Source organism: Salminus brasiliensis, chromosome 11 (genome assembly GCF_030463535.1).
Source record: "Salminus brasiliensis chromosome 11, fSalBra1.hap2, whole genome shotgun sequence".
Taxonomy (NCBI): domain Eukaryota; kingdom Metazoa; phylum Chordata; class Actinopteri; order Characiformes; family Bryconidae; genus Salminus; species Salminus brasiliensis.
In genome coordinates this window covers 23,894,240-23,917,191 of record NC_132888.1, presented here as the reverse complement: position 1 = coordinate 23,917,191, position 22,952 = coordinate 23,894,240, and the positions used below count along the sequence as shown (strand labels likewise).

The window sequence follows — 22,952 nt, the reverse complement described above, 5'->3', positions numbered from 1 at the left end:
CTCTCTTCCCACACTGAAGGCACACAGTGAAGACATGCAGAGTTTGGTTACAGCCACATCATTTAACCTTTTTACCTTAAAATAACACCTTCAAATCACTGGACAGAGGGGCATCGTTTTTGACAGGGTTAGGATGAATCTAAGGGCCTGTGACTGACAGGGACGGTCTTAGTTAGTTAGTTTAATTGGTTTCAGGTTTATTTGTCATTTGCACAGCATGTCAGGCCATTTATGCATTGAAATGCTGAAATGTGGTGAGGCTCAGGTTGATGCTCTACAGGAGGACAAAACTATATAAATACTAAACATATTAAAATAAAGTTATATTAAAAATTATATTAAATAAATACAAGGTACAAACAAAATATACACAAAAATACAGAATATACAAAGACAGAAGGGATCTGTGGAAATTCTTTGATGTGTACATGTATGAGACAGGCATAGTCTGAGAGAGAGTGGAGCTAAATATGAATATGTTTATGTCTATATATATATGTGTTTATATATGTATGTTTATGTCTATATATATATATGTTTATATATGTATGTTTATGTCTATATATATGTGTTTATATATGTATGTTTATGTCTATATATATGTTTATATATGTATGTTTATGTCTATATATATGTTTATATGTGTATGTTTATGTCTATATATATATATATGTTTATATATGTATGTTTATGTCTATATATATGTTTATATGTGTATGTTCATGTCTATATATATATGTTTATATATGTATGTTTATGTTTATATATATATATGTTTATATATGTATGTTTATGTCTATATATATATGTTTATATGTGTATGTTTATGTCTATATATATATATATATGTTTATATATGTATGTTTATGTCTATATATATGTTTATATATGTATGTTTATGTCTATATATATATGTTTATATATGTATGTTTATGTCTATATATATGTTTATATGTGTATGTTTATGTCTATATATATATATATGTTTATATGTGTATGTTCATGTCTATATATATATGTTTATATATGTATGTTTATGTCTATATATATATGTTTATATGTGTATGTTTATGTCTATATATATATATGTTTATATATGTATGTTTATGTCTATATATATGTTTATATATGTATGTTTATGTCTATATATATATGTTTATATATGTATGTTTATGTCTATATATATGTTTATATGTGTATGTTTATGTCTATATATATATATGTTTATATGTGTATGTTCATGTCTATATATATATGTTTATATATGTATGTTTATGTCTATATATATATGTTTATATGTGTATGTTTATGTCTATATATATATATATGTTTATATATGTATGTTTATGTCTATTCCTGTTGTATAAAGTGACTTAGTGATGGTGTCCATAGCAGTGATATATAGAGTATATATATATATATATATATATATATATATAGAGAGAGAGAGAGAGAGAGAGTGTCCGAGTGCAGTGGTGTTGGTGAAAGGTTCACAGCTTGTTCAGGAACCTGATGGCTCGTGGGTAGAAAGGAAAGGATATGATAGGACCTCACTTTGATCTGAAGTCTTAAAGTTATTTTATCCAGACAGGATGGTATTCCGTATAGGATTGAATGGATCTGCCCTCTCTTGGTTGCGATCCTACATGAGTGAACTCTATTTATCGCACAATAGTGAGATATGGTATTCCTCAAGGGTCAGTGCTGGGCTCTGTATCTTTCCCAGGACACCCAGCTTTACATATCAGCTAAATCAAATGATGACTACAGTCTGAATAAAATAACTTTAAGACTTCAGATAAAGTGAGGTCCTATCATATCATATCATATTATAACCTTTTTTTTATTTATTTTTTTTACATATTTTTCATAACCCCGTGACTTCTCCCGCGTGCTCCCCGGTTTGTCCCACGCCGCGCCCCGTAGCCGCGTGGAAGGCGTTGCCTAGAGACCAGGAACGGTTTCGCAGCCAAACAAGATGGAGAAGTACGAGAAGATTAAGGTGGTCGGGAGAGGAGCTTTCGGGTAAATAGCACTGAGCAGCACACCAGGACACAACACAGGTCCAGAAGCAGCTTTATGAGACGTGTCTACTGCGTGTCTACTCTAGAGCCTCGGTCCGAGAGCGGGAGGCTGTGTCCTTTAGAGGGAGCATCACCTCCAGACCGGTCTAACGGTTCTCCCTCAGGGAGCTGTGGAGCTCCTCAGCAGAGCTGCAGCGTCCGCTGATCTTAGCTAGCCAGCTAACCAGTCTCAGTCTCAGTCTCCTGTTGTTGTTTTTGTAGCCAGAGATAAACGCTTAGGTTGGGTTTTTAAACCAGTAGCTACGTTTTTACGTTTACTCCAGTAGTTTAGAAGTATTTTTACTTCAGTTTAAGATTTTAGTGGTTAATGTTTACTGTAAAATGAGTTTTAATACGATGAGAGCGTTCAGGGTGGACCACCAGTGGAAAGAGCTAGCTAGCTACTGTTCGTGCTATTCAGGCTCGCGTGAGGACGTACGGTATCCCATAGCAACCGTCTAGGGACGCCTTGGCAGCATCATAGCACCCACTGACTAACACTTTAGCAGCCGCCTGAAATACCACAGCAACTGCATAGTAACAACCAGGAACACCATAGAAACTGCAGGGCAACAGCCTAGCAACCACCTGGGATAGCACTTAGGAAAAAACACCTTAGCAGTCACCTGAAATACCACAGCAACTGCATAGTAAGAACCAGGAACACCATAGAAACTGCAGGGCAACATCCTAGCAACCACCTGGGATAGCACTTAGCAAACAAACACCCTTAGCAGTCACCTGAAATACCACAGCAACTGCATAGTAACAACCCAGCATCCACCAGGAACACCATCGAAACCTAGCAACCACCTGGGATAGCACTTAGGAAAAAACACCTTAGCAGTCACCTGAAATACCACAGCAACTGCATAGTAACAACCCAGCATCCACCAGGAACACCATCGAAACCTAGCAACCACCTGGGATAGCACTTAGGAAAAAACACCTTAGCAGACACCTGAAATACCACAGCAACTGCATAGTAACAACCCAGCATCCACCAGGAACACCATAGATTAGATCAACACATTTAGAAGTTTAGAAGGCACAACATTTAAATGTTAGATACTTTATTAGATACTTTATTTGATATTATTATTTTATATTTATCTTATTATACCAAAAAAGTATAAATAAACAAAGCTGCTTCTAGCACTAAGAAGGTAAGGACTTAACACACGTCTCCTCCGATACATGAGAAGTCAGCCACTGTCTCTTTTCGAACTGCTGCCAATGTGGCATTGCCTGGCAGCCAACATGCTAGGAGGTTAGCACTGGTCCCCAGCTCAACTGCAATCTGCCCATCCCAGAGAGAGCGCTGCCGATTGTGCTCTCTCAGGCTCTGGCCGATTATGGCAAAGCGGCATGGCTCGGGATTCGAACTTGCGACCCCTGGGCCAAAGTGGTAGCATGTTAGACCACGGAACCACTCAGAGCCCCCAGATTGCTCTAATTTTATACATTGAGTGAGTTTAAAGGGTACAGCCTTGGACATCATTAAGATAAATTATAATTTAATAGACATTAATAGACATTCTTTATGTTCTGATTCACCTAGACTTATGTCGCATAACTTACAATTGTACTTACAATTTCATATAATATTTTTTAATCAGTAATTGCTGCTGTCTCAGGCTCTAAAATGTCTCAATGTAGATGTTGGTGAGCTTAATAGGTACGTTTACCTTAAGGTTCTGTTCGTGTCCTGTCTAGCAGGAATGTCATGGCAGTAAAAGTGAAGTATGAGCAAGGGAATCCCGGTACAATGGCCTGGTCCATAGGCATATTTTCTGACAACAGCAAATATGGGCAGTCCATGTTTTAATGTTGACCACAAGATTTGTATTTGGAACAGGATAGTGCACCTCTGCCGCCGGCGGGTAGACGGAGCTTTAGTGATCCTAAAGGAAATCCCGGTGGAGCAGATGACACGGGATGAGCGCCTCGCTGCGCAGAACGAGTGCCAAGTGCTGAAATTACTCAATCATCCAAACATCATTGAATATTACGAGAATTTCCTGGAGGACAAGGCACTCATGATCGCCATGGAATATGCACCAGGTACTATTACCTTATTTTTTACTACACAGGACTTTAATCAACAAAAACAGGGCCGGAAAGCTGCCAAACCTTTGGCTTGTGGAAGGAACCTGTTCGAGAATTTCATGCTTTAAGATGTAGCCTGAAGTTTGTGTCATAAGGCAGAGCAGACCAATGAGTGCTCTCCATTTATATTAAATAATCTGCTTTTCTCTATTAGTAACATAATCCCTCAAACTAATGAATAGGGACAATTTACAGAATCCAAACTGTGCTCTGAATAAGCTCACATGCTTATTTAGGGAAAAACACAGTGCATCCAACAAGAGCGAAAGCCTTGTATGTCTTTTATACATTAAAAACACACGTCTCCTCTGAAACATGCAAAGCCAACCACTGGCTCCTTTTTGAACTGCCACCAATATGCCATTGCATGGCAGCCAGCATGCTTGGAGAATAGTGCTGGGTCCCCAGCTCAACTGCATCAGCTAACAGACGCCTGTGCCGGCCAACATCACTTAAGAGTGATAAGGGAAGAGAGCACCATCTGCCCACTATTAAGAATTGTGCTCTCCCGCTAGCATCTAGCTCTGGCCGCTGATGGCAAAGCAGCATGGCTGGGGATTCAAACTCGTGACCCCGGGCCATAGTGGTAGCATGTTAGACCCCAGATTGCTCTAATTTTAGACATTGTACATCATTGTAAGGTGAGCTTAAAGGGTACAACATTCAGACATCAACAAGCTAAAGTAAAAACACAGTGCATCCAACAAGAGCGCAAGTCTTGTATGTCTTTTTATACGATAAAAACATGGTAGCTCACATAGAACACAGATTCTACATGCTAATCTATCTAACACACAGTAGAATTTGCAGAATTTGTGAACTGTGGTCTTTGAACTTGTGTTTATTATAGGTGGAACGCTTGCTGATTACATCCAGAAGCGATGCAATTCTCTGCTGGACGAGGACACCATCCTGCACTTCTTTGTGCAGATCTTACTAGCCCTGTACCACGTGCACAACAAGCTCATTCTTCACCGAGACCTCAAGACGCAGAATATTTTACTAGACAAGCACCAGATGATAGTGAAAATAGGTGACTTTGGAATCTCCAAAATCCTTGTTAGCAAGAGCAAAGCTTACACCGTAAGTACCACATGCTACAGTTGAGTAGTGTCACTCTTATTAATTAGTAATACATCATTTGCAACACGATTGTTCTTCTTCGTCTGCTGGTATTTTTATCCACTAACTTGTCCCAAACTTCCCAAGACATGTGACACTGAATCAAATCCGGAATGCTGGTCAGGAATGACAGGCTTGTATACAGCTGTTTAATCAGGCATATTGTGTGCGCTACTTTTGCGTCGTGTGGGATACCAAAGCAACCACCTAGCAACCATCAACCTTCAATACAATGGCAGCCGTACCATCCACAGCATCTAGCAACATCCCAGCAACCACTTGGGATAACCACAAAGCAACACCTCAGCAACCACCTGGAGCAGCACTGCAGCCATCTAGCAACATACTCTAGCAACCACTAAGCAATATCCTACTAACCAGTAGGTTTACAATACCGTGCCACTACCAAGCAACAGCAGAGCACCTTTTAGGATACCATAGCAACCAACAAACAACCACTTATGTGCTGAAGCTGTGTGATTACTTTGAATTTTTACTAGAGTTACGATCAAAGGCTTCTAAATCTGAATGCAGGTTGTCGGGACGCCTTGTTACATCTCCCCCGAGCTTTGTGAAGGAAAACCCTACAACCAGAAGAGTGACATTTGGGCCCTGGGCTGTGTGCTCTATGAACTTGCCAGCCTCAAAAGAGCCTTCGAGGCAGCTGTGAGTCATCCTCTACCTGCTTTTTGTTTTTCGCTTGGAACCGCCTGAACCTCTCGGGTGAGAATCTAAAGGAGACTTTTGTTCTCTTTTGTTTTCAGAACCTACCAGCCTTGGTCCTGAAGATCATGAGTGGCACTTTCGCCCCGATATCAGACCGATACAGCCCAGAGCTCCGGCAGCTTATCCTCAACATGCTCAATCTGGACCCCTCCAAGCGGCCCCAGCTTAATGAGATCATGGCCCTCCCCATCTGCATCCGGCCATTGCTTAACCTCTACACTGACATTGGCAATGTCAAAATGCGCAGGTGAGGCAGCTTTACAACCGATTCACTACATCACAGATCTCTAACAGATTCAAACAGGGGCCCTGAAGAATGCTTTTATACTGAATTAAGACATCCCCACAGAATTGAAAAGCCCCTGTCCAGCGTTCAGACAGGCCCGCATGGCAGACCTGGAGGACGAGTAACTGGAACCAGGACTAGAGGTAAGATTTCATGTCCTAACCTCATGTATTATTCATCATCTACTGTTATACGGGATCTTATAAAAAAAAGAAATCACAGTGTAGAGCACTACCAAAGGGGGTATCGAGTGTGTAGTGAAAGTGCTGTAAGGTTAGGGTTTCAAAGAACGATTACAGATGCCACTGATCAATACTCAGCATCAGTGTAGGGCTTTTACTAGCAGAAGATGCTGCAACCTATATTGGATAAAAAACATTAATGAACAGAATTGCTTTTAGTGGAATATGAAGTCATGTAAAGTAGGTGGCATGGTAAAAACTATGGAGTATACACATATGGTACAGAAAAAGGGGCTCTTTGACACTGAACCTGACTTAAAGCAACACTACAGTCAAGCCGGAAAGTCTACACACCCCCTCCACCTTCTCCACGCTTTATTACGTTACAGACGTATTCTACAATAGTGTACAATAGACGTTATTTTTGCCAATAATTACAAAGTGAACACAGGATTTTAGAAAATATGCAGTTTTAATTTACTGACAAAAACAGGTTATTTAGGGGCTACACAGTTTGGCTGGGCGGCCAGGTCTTGGAAAATTCCTGGTGGTTCTAAATTTCTTCCTTTTACGAATTATGGTGGCCACTATACTCTTTGGGACGTGTAAAGCTGCAGCAATTTTTCTGCATCCTTCTCCAGACCTATACCTTGACACAGTCCTGTTTCTGAGGTCTGCAGATAATTCTTCTGACCCCATGGCTTGGAGTTTGCTCTGGAGTTTGTTCTAAGTTTGCCATTAATTAAGTCTGTAATTCTATTTTAAGGTTGATGTTTACGGTTATGTAGGGGTTAAATATCTGTACACAGCCTTAGCTTGATTGATGCACCTTTGCTTCAAGCTCTTGGCATATTCTTACAAGCTCCGTCAGGTTGAATGGGGAGCGCCTGTCCCCATCCACAGCCATTCCACATTTCTTTCGCAGATGTTCGATTGGATTCAGGTCTGGGCTCTGGCAAAGTACATTAACAGACTCCTAACCACTCCTTTGTTCTCTTGGCTGTGTGCTTAAGGTCCTTGTCATGTTTCTGAGGTGCATTGCGCTGGATATCATGTCAAAGGGCTTGCACTAAGGATGCACCGATCCGTCTTTTTTAGTTCCTATACCGATACATAAAATTTGCATATAGGTCAATACCCGATACCAGTCCGATACCATTGCTGTATTAATAAACCGTGTACCTGATCATGTGGGAGAGACTTAAGGCATCAGGGTTGATTTAATCATTACTTTATATAATATAACAAATGAACACATAGATAAATGTACTAAACTGCCATTTGTCACTTATTTATTTGCACATTTAGTGCAGCCTCTTACCAACAAATAAAAGTGAAAGAATCGGTTCCATCGATCGGCGTAATTGTCCGATACCCGATCCAGCTAATTTTTGTTAATATCGGGACCGATATCTAATCTAATATCAGGTCGGCATCCCTAGTTTGCACACTTGTGTACATATGCTATTTCACATTTCGATTTTTAATAAATTCATTAGCACAAATGTCTAAAAAACAGACAAAAAATCTACTTAATCTATAATAATAATATAATCTATAATATAATAAAACTGTAGAAGGTGAAAGGGGTGTGCATGTGACTGTATGTGTATATTTGTACCTTAAAATTACAGCTTCAAAACCATTTTGCTGCTCCACTCACTGTAGTTGGGAGAATAGTGCCGCTGTCGTTGCTACCTTGGTCTTGGCCCCCTGACTACTGCACTATGCAAAGAAATTATTTAAAAATCAGACAATGTGATTTTCTGAATTTTTTTTCTCATTTTGTCTCTCATAGTTGAGGTCTACCTATGATGTCAATTACAGCCTCTCATTTTTTTAAGTGGGAGAACTTGCACAATTGGTGACTGATTAAATACTTTTTTGTCCCCACTGTATGGAAATGCTCCGTTGCCTTAGTCATCTTTGTGTAAAAGCCTGTAATATTACTCTTCTGCCCACATAATTCTTTCACTTTTAATCCTGGTTATGCATTTCTCAGCTTGTCTTATTCTTGCATAAAGCTGCTTTACAAAACTATTACATTAATTATATCCAGATAACTTTATTCAGTAAAAAAATTCTTAAGGTATGAGAGTGAGGAATGCACGGCTGGTTCAAACCTAAATTCTGTCTCTGTCATCCTACTAACTGTATTGCTGCACAAATATTAACACTTTTTAAATACCAAAGGTTTTTTTTACAGTGTGAATGAACAGTGCTGTACAAAACCATACTTTACAAAGTTCTATAAATGACCTACCCCACTTACCAAAGGTTTTCCAGCATAGCTTGTGGTTCTACATGCTATTTCCAAATGTTTGTGGATGCCCCTTCTAGTCAGTAAGTTTAGCTTTTATAAGCCTATGGACCGTCGACAGGCCAAACTTCTAATACCAAAGAACTGCCCCATGAGTTTGTATAGAAGTCCAGACTAATCATCCAAGGTTTGTACCTGACCTCCCTCGTGACTGAATGCAATCAGATCCTCACAGCAATGTCCCCAGAGAAACTCCTGGAGAACCTTCCCAAGATAAAAAAAAAAAAGGTGTCCACAAACTTTTGACAATGTATTTTTTTATTTGCCAAAGGGGCTGTCTTGACCAAGTATTGACCACGTTTTCTAAAACTGTAAAAGATGGAAGTCTTTTCAGGTTGTCTTTTACTCGTACAACCGTTCACGGTAGCAGTAGTTGGACCAGGGCAGGCCTGGTCCTCTTTCATGCCGCTGTATTTGTGACTCATGGCTTCCTACACAAACCTCGATCAACTGCTTAAAAATCACAGTGTGATGGAATCCATTCTCTCTCTCTCAGGTGGGCTGTCAAGTTTAAGTTCAACAAAGATGATGCACTCCCTCCCGTTGTCCTCGGTGTACACGTGGGGCAGCGGCATCTCCACGCCTCTGCGCCTGCCAATGCTCAACGCGGAGGTGCTGCAGGTGTCCCTGGGCCGCACCCAGAAGATGGGCGTCACCAAATCTGGACGGCTGATCACCTGGGAGGTCAGGCTCTGAAATACACTGAAATACACTCTAGAGACTAGAGTTTTTTATTATTGGTTTTATGAGTCATTTATTATTGGTTTTATGAGTCATTTGGGTCTCCCGCCCACTCAGCATGTTAGAAAAATGCACATTAGGGAGTCGATAACGAGCTTGCGGAGGCGGGGCTTAGTAACGAGTGAACAAGGGAGAACGGAGCCAGCCAGAGGCTTCTTTGTTTTGTATGTGACTTCAGCAACCAATGAGAATGTTAACATTTGGAAGATGCGGGGCTCCCACTATGTTATAGAGGGAAAATGTTCATCATCAATTGAGGAGGAACTGAAGGAACTGGAATCTCCTGGGGGCATAAAGCACTTGCTACAAGGAGTAAGTGTATGAGGTTGCAAGATACATCACGGGAATGCGCTGGGATGCGTCATCAGTGATGTTCCTGGAATCAACAGGGGTTTCAGCTCTTTCAACATCTCGCCCAGGTGACCCCTCCGTATTGGAGCAAATGGCTCTCGTCTTCGCCATTCCAGTTACTCCCAGGCCTGCCAGTGCTTCACAGACCCAGACACTTCAGATGGCTTGCGGGTAGCCCGCCAGCCTCGGCTGCACCACTGCTTTACCAGCTCCTGGTTTTTGGCCAGATTTCTCTCATGAGCCTCTTCCATATGTTCAGGGCACCATCAGCTCCCACATCAGTTTACTTGCACTTTAAAGCAGTAGCGTTTAGTTCAGTGATATACCTTTACCTGCTTAAAGCCAAAGGGTCTGTATGTTTACTCCTCTGTATGTTTACTCCTATAACCATTATTTATTTAAAGCAACACTATGCAGATTTATACCTTAAATACCTTCAAATAACCGCTTCAGAATCATGTGATCTCTGAGTTTGTAAAAATCATGTTTACCAAAAGAGGGAGCTCAAAGCACAATTTGTTATTACTGCTATGAATTACACTCTCCACCTATAGGGGGAACCCATGAGCACAAATACCAGTTCTCCCATACTGCTGCTTTAAGATAAATACACTACATGGCAAAAAGGTTGTAGCCACATTTGTATCCAATCTTATAAAAACAAGGTTATTAATAGGAACAGCATTTACTGTGAAGACTTTCCACTACACTGAGAAACATTGCTGTAAGGATTTTATTGCAGTCAGCCATACGGGCATTAGTGAGCTTAGGTCCAGATATTGTACTGTGCTGATTTTAAACCCCACTCCAACTATTTCCAAAGCTACTGGATAGAGCTCAATCCCCGGAGCGAACGTAGTTTCACAGATCCACAGCTCCACAGCTTAATGCAGAGGGGGTTTTTACCCCTCTAGCTCATGCTTGGCATTGAGCAAGGTGACCTGAGGCACAGTTGGCAATGTGTACAAACTATGTGTATGCATTTGAACACCTGTAAGGTTCAGTTGGTGCACGCTATGAATGATGAAATTACTTTGGGGGTCCACAAACATATAGTGAAAGTATTTTTGGACAGGTAATTTAACTTGTAATGACCCTTTTGTCTTTGATGTGACAGGCTCCCTCTGTGGGCTCTGGCGAGACATCTCTGCCTGGTGCTGTGGAGCAGATGCAGCCACAGTTCATCTCTCGCTTCCTGGAGGGCCAATCTGGCGTCACCATCAAATCAGTCTCCTGTGGAGATCTCTTTACGACCTGCATGACAGGTACACTGCCTGTTATAGGCCACGCCAGTCACAAGGGTTATAACTTTTTACACATTTAAATATATGTTTTAATCTAATCCATTTTTAACAGGTAAACTGAAGTACAAGATTATTAAAAAAATATTAAATCTATTTAAAGGAAATAATTTGAATGCCTTGTTTAGAAGCTGTTGAACTACATATGTCAACATCCACAGAGCCTGGAATGCTCGTTGTGTCACGGCCCATGGACCTGAAAATTCAGGACAATAAAAAAGATGACGCGTTCAGAAACCAGTCCCCTGAAGCAGCCTCCAACAGACTAGCTGCTTTAATTTTTTTCAACATGAACATTGTGGCATCTACGTCATCAGGACTGCTTACAGCCACATAGCCTTAGCGTTGTTTTTAACTCTGTATATATTTTTAAAAATGTATTCCAGTGTTTTACTGGATAGTGTTGCTGTTCTTTCAGAGCGGTGTGTGGTTAGTTAGCTGAAGAAATTGGCTGGGTTAGCTTTAAGCCTAGCACTCGTTCTTATCTCCAGGTTATGCTTTGCCGCATGCCGCTGTTGAGGTTCCCATTTGTGGACATTGGCACAGGTGCAGGCGTTGGGTAGGAAAGATGGTAAAAAAGGCAGTGGGTTACTGATTTAGCCTAGCACAGATGCCCAGTTGCAGTTTTTGAGCTCCCATTTTCTGAAGCTGCGATCATGAGGCCTGGTTCATGAATTTAGCCGCTGTGTTTTACCATTTAGCCAGCTTACACTAGGGCTAGCAGGGCTTTTGCTAGGGGGCTGGATGTATGTACCTTTTGGGGCATAAATACAATGAATTTTGGGTTTGGGACGCAAAGCACCTTATAGACCTGGCTTAAAGCTTACTTACTTACTCACTTAGAGTCACTCATGTTCAGGCTGAAGACTCACTTCTTTCAGTTCCAGGGATTAGTAGGCCTTAGAAAACCAGTTATATGACATCTATGTCATTTTTATCAATCAAACCTATTCATGTTACAAATTACATGCTTAACTACATTGCTGGCTTTGTACTGAATTACATTCATGCTCTGTTTTGGCAGGTTGGAATCTACACGTATTTTCTGTTTGTTTTTATTATGCCAGAAATGATTAAACAGCCTCTTACACCCCACCCCCTCCTAGTTTACTGCTGTTGACAGGCAACATATGAATATTTTATGCTTTGTTTTGGGGTCAGACTTTGTTGTTGTTTTTTTAACAGCTTTTGTATCAGCTGTTAAAACTTTAATGCTCTCATTTGTCTCACAGACAGGGGAATAATCATGACATTTGGGAGTGGCAGCAATGGATGTCTTGGACATGGAAATTTGAACGATGTAACACAAGTAAGTCGTCCATATGATCGTTCCCGTAATAACTGGGAGGCATGTAAATGAAAGGATGATATGTGTCATGATATTTAGTTATTCTGAGGTTTGCAAACAAGCTGGAAAGGAGAAAAAGGAAATGACTGATAAACACCACAAGCACTTCAACAGTGAGGTGTAAAGGTTACAGATAATAAGGAATAAAATAGTGTTTGTATTATTTATTGTCCCGTTTTGTTCAAACCTGGGCGGAAAAGGTTGCCCACAACTCCTTTGCTTCAGCCAGAGCCTGAAACCAGCTCGAAAGATCCAGTCTCTGAAGCTTCACAACATTTTTACACAATTATCTGTACTTTCTACTCCTTACATTTAAAAAATTACTCCTATTTCATTTCCGTTTCATTCATCTCCAGCAAGCTCACAGCAGACGTCTGTAGTCTAGTATGAAGACTGTGTCCGTGGCAGAGACTCAAGAGACCTGCAGTGAAACGTCCCGACTAAGCCCCACATTTACATTCCAATAAAGCTTATTGATCACATGCCTCTACATATTTTCCTCCATGAAGCTCATGTTAATGCTCAGTAGAGCACAGAGACGCTCCTTTAATAGAGCTGATATTACTAAAATGCTTCATTTTCAATGGGCAGATCTGCAGCTGAAACAGGAGCCTAGTGCAGCCCAACGTTTTCAACATCAACATTTTAATAGAACATTCTCCTCATTTTGGCTTTTAGAGAAATGGGGTTTTTTGGGGGGGGGGGGGGGGGGGGGGGTAGAGCACTATAGACCCCTGTGGCGCGGCCTAAGCTTTCGGCCTTTGTTTTCCTTCCATTACTTTTACATTTACTTGGTTTTGAAACCAGTACTTTTACACTTTTACTGGAGTAAAAAGCTTAAGTTGATACTTCAGCTTCTATAGAAGTCTTTTTTTAAACTCTAGTATCTTCACTACTACCTGAGGAATGAATGGGAATGAATACTTCTGACACCTTTGTTCATAACCTTCGAGCCATTTGATAGAGATGATGTTGATGATAGAGATAATGATGACATTAATTGGCTTTTCCAATTAAAAGTAAGTCAACAATTAGCTTAGAAAATCCACAAAACATGTCATTTGACCAGCAGAGCCCAAACTTTGGCACTTTTGGCATGAAGGCCAGCGCATACCGGACATGGGACATGTTCAAGTTCATACTGACTTCAAGCTCAAGTGTAGTTGTCCCAATCTGTGACAAATGGGATATAGTTTTGGGCAGTTCCATACTCTGGTGATCAGCTTCCATCCATTACTCCATCCATCACCCAGTTCCCTGCGAGCAAGGTGTGACGTCAACAAGTTGTAGAGAGCCAGTCCAGCCAGTCCAGCCAGTTGTTGTATCTCTTTGGTTTTAATTGAATGTAATTTTTCCATTTTCACACCAGTGAGTGTATTTCTATTAAAAACGATGGTTACAAATGTTTAGGGCAGTGTTGAGGTGTCCAGCGTCTAGGAGGATGGTCAGGAACAAAGTCATGAACTACTGAAGGAGCAGGTCAGCAGAAAATAACATTTCAGACAATAAAAAGGATGAAGGTAGCTAGTAGCACTTCTGTTTTTAGCCTCATGCTATGCTTTTGTACGCTTGAAGTATTGAGTAGGTAACACAGTGTCAGAAACCACTTAAGCACACTGTTTTGAATTCTGAAACCAAAGAAGTTACATATTAGCTCAGTAGCAGTTACTGAATCATTTATAGTAGTTACTGATTCATTAATGGTAACTAAATAATATGTCTAAAAAATAACAGTAGGGCTCAGTAGGATAACAATAACACAATGTGATTATTAAGGCTTTATCACTATTTTCACTATGATCAGAGGATCACTGGTTCGAATCCCGCAGGCCCTGAGAGAGCACAATTGGCCTGGCTCTCTCCATGGTGGGTAGATGGCGGATTACGTCCGGGTTGGGTAATTGGTGGTCCAAATAGGGGTGAAAAAATCTCTAGGTTTTGCTTCGCCACATGCAATTTTGAGTTTTCCTTTTGTGGACACCACAAGAAAGATGGTAAAAAGACAGTGGGTTAGTGATTTAGCCTTGCACAGATGCCTAATTGCCAATCAAGAGCAAATCAAACTAAACCTGATTCCAATTTGAGCCATTTTTAGGAATTATAAATGTGGGAGTGTTCTGCATTTCTATTAATTACATTTTACAGATTATTATAAAAGTCATTTCCTTCAGTTGTATGTTTATGTTTATTTATGTTGCCTTCCCTCTCAGTATTATTCAAACAAAGGATTTTACAGGGTGTTCTAACTTTTTCACATGATCTATATGAATGTACGCATGGTTGAAAAGGAAGGTTGTTTTTCCTGACTTTGCGTTTGCCTTTGTCGTTTTGTCTCCAGCCAAAAATAGTGGAGGCTCTCCTGGGCTACGAGTTGGTGCAAGTGTCCTGCGGGGCCTCCCATGTGCTGGCCGTGACCAACGAGAGAGAGGTGTTCTCTTGGGGACGAGGAGACAATGGTAAATTAGCTGTGTGCTCTGTCCTCTGATCACTGTGTTGTTCCGCGTTCCTCTCAGTTATCTCTATGACAGCCCAACCGACCAGTAGTTTCACCTTGGCTCTCTCTCTCTCTCTCTCTCTCTCTCTCTCTCTCTCTCTCAGGTCGCTTGGGGCTGGGCACTCAGGACACCCACAATGCCCCACAGCAGGTTAATGTCCCAGCTGAGTTCGAGGCCCAGAGAGTGTTGTGCGGGGTGGACTGCTCCATGATCATCGGCACCCAGCACCAGATACTGGCCTGTGGCAGCAACAGGTAGGGCTTATGCTGGAACCGAGGTGGAACCGAACCAGCACCTTCTAACCAGCTCAGCACTTAGGTGTCAATCATGTACATGTAAAACACAGACAGACAGTTTCTTTCCAGGTGGCCCGAGACCTTGCGCAATAGTATAGCATTGCATAATACCACAGGTCACACACGGGTCAGTCTCAGACTTTTGCCCTCAGCATGTTACTCCTGCAGTATGAAGATCTGGGCACTTGGATTTCACTGGTAAACATTTTAATGAGCCTTAAGTGTACTAACAAAAGACATCTGTCCTGACCTCTTAAAAGCATCAGACAACTGAAACCTTTTGTCTTATTTGAGCAGCTCATGACTTTAAACTCCTGACCCATATCCTGTCCGGCAGCATTTTCTTTCATTGACTAACCAGTTTTGAACGCTAGGAACTCCTGTCACGCTCGCCTCATAACTGTGAAAAGGATCACAAGACGTTACGTCACAGGAAATGGCCTTGCCCTGTACTGTCCAGATTCCAGAGTTTACCCACATCCTGCTTTATATTCACTCAACAAGCACTTTATTAGGAACACTATATTCCTACTGACTATGACCTCCTTTTGCTCAGAACAGCCTCAGCTGTGTATCTCCCAGTCCACTACATCCCAAAGTGTTGTATTGAATTCAGATCCAGTTATTCCTGTAGAGGAATACTCAACTTATGTTCTCAAGTCATGTTCATGAAACCAGATCGAGACAGCTTTTAAGCATCATCATGCTGGAAGTGGCTGTTTGGTAAATTGTGGTCATGAAGGAATGCACATGGCCACCAACATCGGTATGTAGGTTCTGACTGATACTAACTGGTGCCAGGCCTGGACTGTTGGGTTGACTCAAGACAGGTTGGGTCCATGGATTCACATCTAGCATTGGTGCCAGATTCTGAGGCAGTTGAGACCAGGCTACATTTAGCAGTCCTCTGCCGTCTGGTTTTGGCGAGCCTGTTACAATTGCAGCCTCAGCTTTCTGTTCTTGGCGGACAGAAGTGGAATCCGAAGTGGTCTTCTGCTGTTGTGGTCCATCCACTTCAGGATGCACCCTGTGTTGTTCACCAGAGTTGTACAGAGTGTGAGTTACTGTAGGCTTACTGTCCGCTCCAACATAGTCTGACTGCTCTGCGTTGACTTCTCTCATCAACAAGCCGTATTCAGCCGCAGAACTGCTGTTTATTGGTTGTTTTACTGTATTGCACCATTCTGAGAAAATGCCAGAGGCTGTTGTGCTATAAATTACAGGAGATCAGCAGTTCTAGAAATACTCAAACCAGCCTGTCTGAGACCAACAATCACTCCACGCTCCATTCTCATGGTTGATGTGAACATGACCTGCTGCTTCTGACCCATATCTGCATTAATTTAAGCACTGTGAAAAAGTGGTATGAACCAGTGATATGCCTCTTTTACAGGTTTAACAAACTTGGACTGGATAAGATTGCTGATACAGAGGAACCGCCCTCTTGCTGTCAGGTGGAGGAGGTGCACACATTCCAGCCTGTCCAATCAGCTCCACTAAACTTGGAGAAGATCGTGTACATTGACATCGGAACGGCTCACTCCGCCGCAGTCACTGGTAAGACAAGGAATCCTTTCACTTGTTGCATCGCAATGTGCCGTTATCACAGTTACAGAGGCAAACTGACGCCTGTGTGTTCTAAAAACGCAGAGAGAGGTCAGTGTTTCACCTTTGGCAGCAATCAGCATGGGCAGCTTGGCTGCAGTTCTCGCCGCAGCAGCAGAGTGCCCTACCCGGTGCCAGGGCTGCAGGGCGTCACCATGGTAGCATGCGGAGATGCCTTCACTCTGGCTATTGGAGCAGGTTTCATTCAGTTTCTTTTTTTTTTTATTTACATAAGTAATCCATGTTGCTTTGTACCTCATTTGCGTTCATTTGTCCACCTCTGTATGCATGCAGGAAAAAAGTAAGTGGACACTTTAGAATGACTTGGGGGGGGGGGGGGGGTCTGATCGTTATCTGTGTAAGTCACAGTTATAGACAAGTCATTTAATAACACACAGACAGTTGTACTGTTTGTTACTTTTACTGAGCATCTACAGTGCAGGCTAGAAAAAGTAAGTGAAGCTCTATTAATGACTTCTCCAAGAACTACCAACCCCCCAAAACCCCTTTATTCATGGATCTAAACAAGAACGGTGTTCATGGTGTTCATGGAATGATACCATGAAGGAAATCACTGTCCAATAAAAACACTGCGGCCTGTCTCTGATTTGCCCTGAACATCTGACTGGTCCTGACTGATTAAATAATTTTACATGAGCATATAAGGGCAGTTAGACTATAACCTCAAGCTGATGACACCATGTTGGGTGATACAAGAAGACAGTAGCTCAAAGCACACAAATAAATCAACTAAATGGTTGTAAATAAAAAGGATTTGTGTTGGAAAGGCCAAGTCAGAGTCCTGCCCCTGCCCCTGCCCCTGTCGATATACTGTGTCCACCACCTGAAGAGGGCTCGGCATGCAAGACATCTCAAAAATATTAATGAAATTAAATAAGTTCACAGGGAGGAATGGTTCGAAATCTTATCTGCAGGAAACGTCATTAAAATGGACAGTAAAGGAGTTCACTTACTTTTTCTAGCCTGCAATATGGATGACAACAGTACAACCGTTAGTGTGTTTGTCTAACTGTGACTGTGACCATATTTGATTGGTAATCAGTGCAGACGTCCAGGAACTTCTAAAGGGTTCACATACTCTTCTTGCACCAAACATAAATCATTTGTGTAAAGCCGATAATGAAAGGGTAAATTATTGTTTTTATAAGGTTTTAATATTGTGATCAATTTGTTTAATCATTTGGCGTTTATACATTCATACAGAGGTGCACTTTCATCATTATTTAATGAAATGATCATGACATTTCGTTTAAATAGGGACACTGGTTCATTTGTAGCTTTTACTGATTTATTTATGTCTTAAAGATTAGCTTGTGTGTGTCTGAAGCCTTTCTGTCTTTCATGTTTGCTGGGCACATTCATACTCTTGAGTCGTGCCCTGTGCTATGACTGCATTATGTTATTAGTAGCCTACAAAACAGTGTTTGATGCTTTCCTGTCCTTTAGAGGCAGAGGTGTACACCTGGGGGAAAGGAGCCCGTGGCCGCCTCGGCAGGAAAGAGGAGGACTCTGGGATCCCCAAGGCAGTGCAGCTTGATGAGAGCCACCCATTCACGGTTACATCAGTGGCTTGTTGCCATGGCAACACACTCTTGGCTGTGAAACGTAATGTAGCCTAATCTGTCTTTTTCCTGTTTCCGCCAGAAAGGCTCTGGAATCAAGCAGACATGACTAGTAATACTTAGCACATAAATGTCAGAGCATATGTTCATAGTTCATGACCACTGGCTTTGTTTTATTTGCAGAAATAATATCAAATATCAACTATGTGCATCATATTTGCTGGTATGAATATGTTTTATTCACGTGGAATCGATTTTTGAATCCAGTAAATTCAGCGCATTGCTGTTTATGTCTGGCATTTTGTTGCAGGAATCAATGCTTCAGGGCCTTAAATGTAAATAATCAGTGATCCTGGTGTGAAAGGCCTTTTTGTCTACCCTGCTCAGCTCTTAACACAATGCTCATACGTTGTCTTGGTCCCTTTATGCCCCAGTAGCCACAGGCTTCCTACTAACTGCACCTAATTAACTTCAGATGAGGCAGTTCACTATGCCTTGTTCCCCTCAATACAATGAACAACAGCAGCAGCAGCGGCGGCGGCAGCAGTCCTGTCCTGTCTAGGTCTCTGCCCTGCGGGGGTGATAATGAGGGCTTTTTAATGTAGTTTCTATATCGTTTAAGGTTTTTTATGGTACCTCACTTCTAGAACCCTTCCCATATTGTTACACATAAGCTCTTTTCATAATGTGTATGAATTATATATAACGTTAGATGGCAAAATAAAGGTGTAAGGTGTTGTATTTAGGCGATGGGCCACCTTAGGCCACCAGATTAGCCGCCATGCACCTTTCTGTAGATTCTACAAGACTGTACTCTGAACAGTCTTTTCCAGAAGTCCAAATGAAGAGGTCAGCATAGGTATCGAGTAGTTTGGCTGGTTAATGCAATGAGCACGATTTATCACTGGCTCCAGAATCAGTCAGTAAGACAAGACATGCTAGGTATCTAGAGTTTGCATCTTTAGTTTAGAGTAGGAGGTGCTAGGTGCTAATGTTGCTAACAAACACTGGACTTCGCTCGTCACCAATCTCACTGTCACCAGTCTGGAACACGACATGACTTCGTTTTAGTCTGAAAACACTCTTTCCATGTTATTTCACTCCAGTATTTGTTAGCACAGTTAGCCTAGCATCTCTAAGCTAAAAGTAAGCACACCTCAGATGTCCGATCTATCTCGGCTGATCGACTGTTCCTTTAAGCAGTCTTCGTCCCTAAAGCCTCTTCATCTAGGCCACACTGAAGAACCTAGGTCTTTTCCTCTTACCATTATTGACCCAACAGCAAGCCTCTGTTATTACAGATTATGCCTATAATGTCTGCTGTCTATATATACTGTATAATATTGTATAATATATATATATATATATATATATATATATGATTGAGAACTGTGCTTTTCTTTTTACAGCCTTTTTTGAAGAGCCCATCCCTAAGTGATCCGTCTCTCAAGTCGCTCAACGATGGCTGCAGGAGGACAGGCGTCATTTAAAGCCCACTGCCTCAGTCGGGTGACGATAACGAAGACTCGCCTCAGAAAACGGACATGGAAGCGCTGTAGGGAAATGCAATGAATGGAAAGTGCAATAGTGTCTGAGGTGGGACTCTCTGGTTTATAAAGCCTTAGGTGCCTTTTGGGAAGTAACTGCTAAAAAAAAAAAAAAAAAGGTTGGGACCTCAGTGCCTCAGTGCCTTGCTGCCTATCAGACATGCCTTAAAAGCACCGCTGGGATGAAGGTGCATGCAGCTATACTGAGACATAAGACGTAAGACTGTCCGAGTAGGCCGCTTTCCTCAAGGCCTTGACTCTTACATTAAGCTCTGGTGTTTTTAATGTTTTTCGGAGGAAGGGGGGGGCATGACACATTCCCAGGATGTTTAACAGGTTCTGTAGGTTTAGACTGACACAAGGAAGACAATACATGTTAAAACTAACTGCCAAAGCGACCCAGAAAAGTACTGGCACGTCACACGGGGGTTGGAGTGCCTGTGAGCAGTGATTTATCATGTCTATTTAAGTGGAGCATTTCTATTAAAATTTTAGAAAGGGAGCTCGGTCGCAGGCTTGTTCAGAGACTGAAAATAAACTCTTTTAAATTCCACAAAATGCAAATCATGATCCTGCTTTGTGCATCAGCCTGCCTGCTCTCCTGCCTGTTCCACTGCCTGCTCTACTGCCTGCTCTCCGTCATGCGATGATGTAATTCACCAGCAATAGGGGACCGAGAGCTGCTTGTTGCTCAGCCAACCCTGATTTCTGCCTCGGCCACAATGTGGGAACTCCCGGAGAAGTGTTCAGTGCACGGCTCGGAGTGAGATTACTGAGCTGAATATCACAGCTCAGATGGTCCGGTGCCAGTTTTGTTGTTTTGTTGGTTTGGATGCTGCCCTGGACGATCACGAAAAACCCTCCTGTATTAAGAACAATGCGCGTTGTTGGAGCACGAAGCCCACCGATAGAGGGCGCCATTTCCCCAACAAACCGCAGGCTCACGTTTGTGAAGCTCAGCATTGCTAATAATACAGCTCGGGGTCTACTACAGCTGCCAGGTGATCAATAACGGGCCAGTAGAGTAAAGCAGTGCATTACACTTCAGCTAAGGTCGGCACCTATTAATGATGCGGCTGGAAAAAAAAACGGGTTATATAAAAATATATATAAAAATATTCATGATAAAAAGACGTCATTAATATGTTATATACAAACACAGCTTACGATAATAATGACTCTAACCTGCCTGTAATTTGTTCTGTGTCTATAAACTAAATATTTAGCTCATTTTAAAAATGATCAGAGAAATGATATTCATTGTCTGGTATGAGATGATGTCACTTTCTGAGATTTCTTTTTTTTTTTTTTTTTTAAATATATATACATATAAAGCAAGTTTGATCCGGTGACGTCATCCCACATACATATGATATATTTATAATAAATAAATATTACACACGAGACATAATATCAAATCAGACACGTGAGAAATTTCAGATGAAAGGAAGGAGGATAATTTCCCTGGGGGGAGAGAGAGAGAGTGTGTGTGTGTGTGTGTGTGTGTGTGTGTGTGTGTGTGTGTGTGATGTAAATCAGGCCCCTCCCACCCGCTCAGTGGGCGGGGCTCCACATTCTACCTAAACAGATGGGCTCTCGAGCTTTGTCTCCCACTGTCAGTGCAGAGAAGAGACGCAGAGGTGGACGCTGTGGCCGTGACTGTCCGAGACCGTCCGAGACCTCCAGTCTGAAGAACCGCAGCAGAGCTCCGACAAAGCCTGGCAGAACCGCCTACAGTGGGCTTGGGGAGCCGCCGCCGCCGCCGCTGCCGCCGCCGCTGCTGCTGCTGCTCGTCCGAAGGTAGTCGCGAGGCTCGTTGCTACAGAGACCGAGCGGCGCAGACCGAGCGGCTCGGGACAGCGTGTCTTTGTGCAGGGAGGACAGGGAGGACAGGGAGGAGGAAGACGGACGCTTGTTTGGACTGGAGCCGCTGTAGGAGAGGCGGAGGGTCATATCTATATATTTTTGGGTTGTTCCTGTTCCGAGGACTGACACACGGCTTTCTGCGCCCCGTCTCAGCCTTTGTCTGAGCAGCAGTAGCGACGATGCCGGGCTACGATTACAAGTTCCTGGAGAAACCCAAGAGACGGTTTCAGTGTCCTCTGTGCAGCAAGGCGATGAGGGAGCCCGTCCAAGTTTCCACATGTGGCCACAGGTTCTGCGACACATGTCTACAGGAATTCCTCAGGTAAACAGACTGCACGTCAGGATGCGAGGGTACACACATGGGGAGGGGGTGTGGGGGGGGGGTCGTCCACAGCGATTTCACATGTGCACGTGCCTGTCTCTGTCTGTATAATGCATGCTGCTGTTGGGCTCTGTCTGGTCAGAACAGTTCGGGTTTGGGTCTGTGGTCAGCATTGTGTTGCTCGAAACTACTGATGTTCAGCCATGGCTCGAGGGGAGGTCCAGCAGGAATCTCTGGTCTGTTGGGGTGGGGGTCAACACTGACTGGTTTTGTGACAGTAGTGGTCGGCTTTGCATGAATGAACTTTTACCCATGTCTGGTAGAATCTGAGCTGTACTGTACACGTGTGTGTGTGTGTGTGTGTGTGTGTGTGTGTTCAGGCAGTGAATACTCTCCTCAGCCCTGGCCCTGTCTGTCCTTCTGCCCTCAGGCAGTTCTCTGGGTTTCAAGAGGCAGGGGGGGAGGGGGGTGGTAGGGGTTAGACAGAGGAGCTGTCTCACATGCAGGATTAGTGAGGTATTCCTTTATTGGAATCAGGGCACCACAGTGCTGAAAGACTGGCGGACCTTTCTCTCTCTCTCTCTCTCTCTCTCTCGCTCCACTCATTTGTGCTTCACTGATTGTTGAGACGTCCAGGCACTGAGGCGTGCGCTGCTGCTGCTGCTGCTCCATATGTGCTGGCCTTCGAA

General features: G+C 42.5%; 2 protein-coding genes across 2 annotated transcripts in view; both read left to right on the top strand.

Moving 5' to 3' along the window:
- Positions 1 to 1,972: 1,972 nt before the first annotated feature.
- Positions 1,973 to 20,633, top strand: nek8 (NIMA-related kinase 8). Its single transcript, XM_072690643.1, has 15 exons — positions 1,973 to 2,025; positions 3,922 to 4,127; positions 5,023 to 5,255; positions 5,829 to 5,960; positions 6,059 to 6,267; positions 6,370 to 6,449; positions 9,305 to 9,492; positions 11,018 to 11,165; positions 12,434 to 12,510; positions 14,888 to 15,005; positions 15,148 to 15,298; positions 16,734 to 16,897; positions 16,991 to 17,143; positions 18,413 to 18,571; positions 19,938 to 20,633. The coding sequence occupies exons 1-15, from the start codon at positions 1,979 to 1,981 to the stop codon at positions 19,964 to 19,966; spliced, it is 2,094 nt and encodes a 697-aa protein (XP_072546744.1). The 5' UTR covers positions 1,973 to 1,978; the 3' UTR covers positions 19,967 to 20,633.
- A 1,042-nt stretch (positions 20,634 to 21,675) lies between these two features.
- The window catches only part of traf4a (tnf receptor-associated factor 4a), a 36,718-nt gene continuing 35,441 nt past the window's right edge, over positions 21,676 to 22,952 (top strand). The window contains exon 1 of the mRNA XM_072690644.1: positions 21,676 to 22,263. Coding sequence (XP_072546745.1) covers positions 22,121 to 22,263 — 143 coding nt within the window. The 5' untranslated portion in view covers positions 21,676 to 22,120. The remainder of the gene's footprint in view (positions 22,264 to 22,952) is intronic.